This window comes from Cynara cardunculus (assembly GCF_001531365.2).
Source record: "Cynara cardunculus var. scolymus isolate 2C chromosome LG 5, CcrdV1, whole genome shotgun sequence".
Lineage (NCBI taxonomy): Eukaryota > Viridiplantae > Streptophyta > Magnoliopsida > Asterales > Asteraceae > Cynara > Cynara cardunculus.
In genome coordinates this window covers 32878727-32881681 of record NC_037532.1, presented here as the reverse complement: position 1 = coordinate 32881681, position 2955 = coordinate 32878727, and the positions used below count along the sequence as shown (strand labels likewise).

At 37.8% G+C, this 2955-nt stretch overlaps 1 protein-coding gene across 1 annotated transcript; it reads left to right on the top strand.

Annotated features, from left to right (window-relative positions):
* Positions 1 to 880: 880 nt before the first annotated feature.
* Positions 881 to 1824, top strand: LOC112513698 (probable inactive receptor kinase At1g27190). The gene has a single exon (XM_025120039.1). It carries the CDS (start codon positions 923 to 925, stop codon positions 1742 to 1744), a length of 822 nt encoding a protein of 273 aa, XP_024975807.1. The 5' UTR covers positions 881 to 922; the 3' UTR covers positions 1745 to 1824.
* Positions 1825 to 2955: the final 1131 nt, after the last annotated feature.

Genomic DNA, 2955 nt, shown 5'->3' with positions numbered 1-2955 from the left:
CCGACCAACCCAACATGAAATAACCCAATCCGAAGCAACCCGATGTCTAATCGAGTTGTAAAATTGTCAAACCGTAGGTATTTGGTTGATATTAAGTTACACTTATTTGAACCCAACCCAACCTGATGAACCCGATATCCTTTTTATTTCTTGGATTTAATATGATTGTTGAATTTCTATTAATATATACATTACATAGTTACATTATCATGTATGATTTTCATATACACATATTTTCAATCTATTCACATCTTTATATAACTCATTTGTATATATGTTCAGTAACTGTGAACATRTATATGTAAATTGARAAAATTAACTGAATATGATATACGTAAGAAATATGGATAAGTTGTATCAAATGGTTGATGATGACAAAGAAATTATGAGTAAAGAAATAACATATTCAAGGTTAAAAGAATATTTAACGTACCAAAATATCAACCAGACCAACCCGATGAACCCGACCAACCCGTACGGGTTGGGTTGGGTTGCACTTTGCTTTGAGTTGGGTTGTGTTAAGATTTTTTCAAACCGCAAGCATTGGGTTGCCTTGTTCAAATGTCTTCAACCCGATCAACCCAACCCATGAACACCCCTAATTTTACCCCTGATTTTAACAGACTTTGTAGACTGTCGTTTGGTCCGATGACCAAATCCAACAGAAAATGCAGACTAAAGGGACCAAATCCGTAATTTACTCTAAAAACAAACTTAAAATGGATTTAATATTGATTTAATTTTTTTTTTTGGAAAACATTATTCATCAACTCTTTCTCTCTCACATGCGCACTGGTAATCAAGTTCATACTCGAGAAGGAGAGAGAAAACCCCAACTCCTTTTGATTCCTCCTTTCTCTTCTTCTCCCACAACCCCATCGATCTTCAAACAAACCATTAATACTTCCATATTCATCAATTCATGTTCATGGGTGTTTCCAGATTCTTAATCTTGTTGATGTTAATCTCCATCTTCCTCCCACCATCATCACCAGATCAGAAAGATGAATCTTGTTTAACCCATCTATTTCAATCCTTTCAAGACCCCATCGGAAACCTCCATAACTGGACCAGACCCGCCTTTTCAAACCCATGTTCTGATTTCACATCCAACCTCATCGGAGCCACCTGCAACAATGGCCGAATCTACAAACTCTCCCTCCAAAACCTCTCCCTCCGTGGCTCCATCTCACCTTACATCTCCAACTGCACCAATCTTCAATCTCTAGACCTCTCGAACAACTCCCTCACCGGACCTATCCCCGGCGAACTTCAGTCCCTCGTCAATCTCGCCGTCCTCAACCTCTCCTCCAACCGCCTCTCCGGCGAAATCCCGCCGTCTCTCCCTATGTGCATTTATCTCAACGTCATTGACCTGCATAACAACCTTCTCTCCGGAACAATCCCGCCGCAGCTCGGGTCTCTGGTTCGGTTATCGGCTTTTGATGTTTCTAATAACAAATTATCCGGCCCGATTCCGGCGAGTTTGGGAAACCGGAGTGGGAACTTAGCTCGGTTCAATGTGAGCTCGTATTCAGGTAATAAAGATCTTTACGGGTACCCTTTACCGCCGATGAAGAGCAAAGGGTTATCGGTGTTGTCGATTGTGGGGATCGGGTTGGGAAGTGGGTTGTTGAGCTTGGCTTTGAGTTTTACGGTGGTGTGCGTGTGGCTGAGAGCGACGGAGCAGAAGACGGCGGCGGAACAAGAAGTGAAGATTAGTAGATCAATGCCTGATTACTGAATCAACATATTCATTTTCCTTTTGCTGTTGTAAAATTCGTAGGTTTTTGTTTGCTTTTTAATCTTAAATTTGATGATGTTTATTGTATAAATTAAGCATCTTGAAACACAAAGTGAGCAAGAGGGTACGGGATGGGGAAAAAGCATCGACTTCTGAAATTTTGTCAGGTGAAATCCGTACAGAAATCGTCTCTTTCTCCGAGGCCCCAATCAAGATTTTGGTTGTCATGTCTTTGTTATGATTATTGTATATAAACTCAAATTCTATGGCCCAATCTTGTTTAAAATACTAAAATTCATCAAGATAGTCATTCCAATTAGGGGTTTTCATGGGTTGGATTGAAGACATTTGAACAATTCAATCTAATGCTTACGATTTGGAAAATCTTAACTCAACCTAACTCAACTTGTACGGTTTGGTCGGGTTGATACTTTGATACATTAAAATATTCTTCTAACCTTGAATATGTTATTTCTCTACTCATAATTTTTTTTTCATCATCAACCATTTGATACAACTTATTCATACTTCTTACGTACATCACATTCAGTTAATTTTCTCAATTTACATATATATGTTCACAGTTACTGAACATATATACGAATGAATTATATAGAGATATGAATAGATTGAAAAGATGTGTATATGAAAAGCATACATGATAGTGTAATTGTCTAATATATATATAAATAGAAATTCAACAATCATATTAAATCCAAGAAATAAAAGGATATCAAGTTTATTGGGTTGGGTTGGGTTCAAATAATAGTAACTCAATATCAACCTAATACCTACGGTTTAATAATTTTACAACTCGATTAGACATCGGGTTGCTTCGGGTTGGATTATTTCGCATTGGGTTGGGTTGGGTTGATCAGGTTGGTCGGGTTTTTGAGCACCCCTAATACCTGTTATATAAATTGGTCTGCTAGCCATTCATCTTCTTAATTTACTCAAGTATCACCACCTCTGCTAGTTTCACGTCCGTCACTTGCGAAACTGGCTAAAAGGATGACCGTCACAATTTTGGACCTGGGTTAAATCTGATAATTTTTTTTGTCTTTTAGCTAGGCTCGCAAGTGGTGGATGTGGAACTTGCGGTTATAATGAGATTTGGGTAAATGACTAAGGAATCGATTTATATGAGAGAAATAGTTGTTTTTTACCAATCTCCTTTTAAAATATGATATATTAATTCCCGATCTAGTTTA

Bases quoted from the DNA above. Each gene is read 5' to 3' on its own strand.
- LOC112513698 (XM_025120039.1), top strand. From the start codon at position 923: ATGTTCATGGGTGTTTCCAGATTCTTAATCTTGTTGATGTTAATCTCC.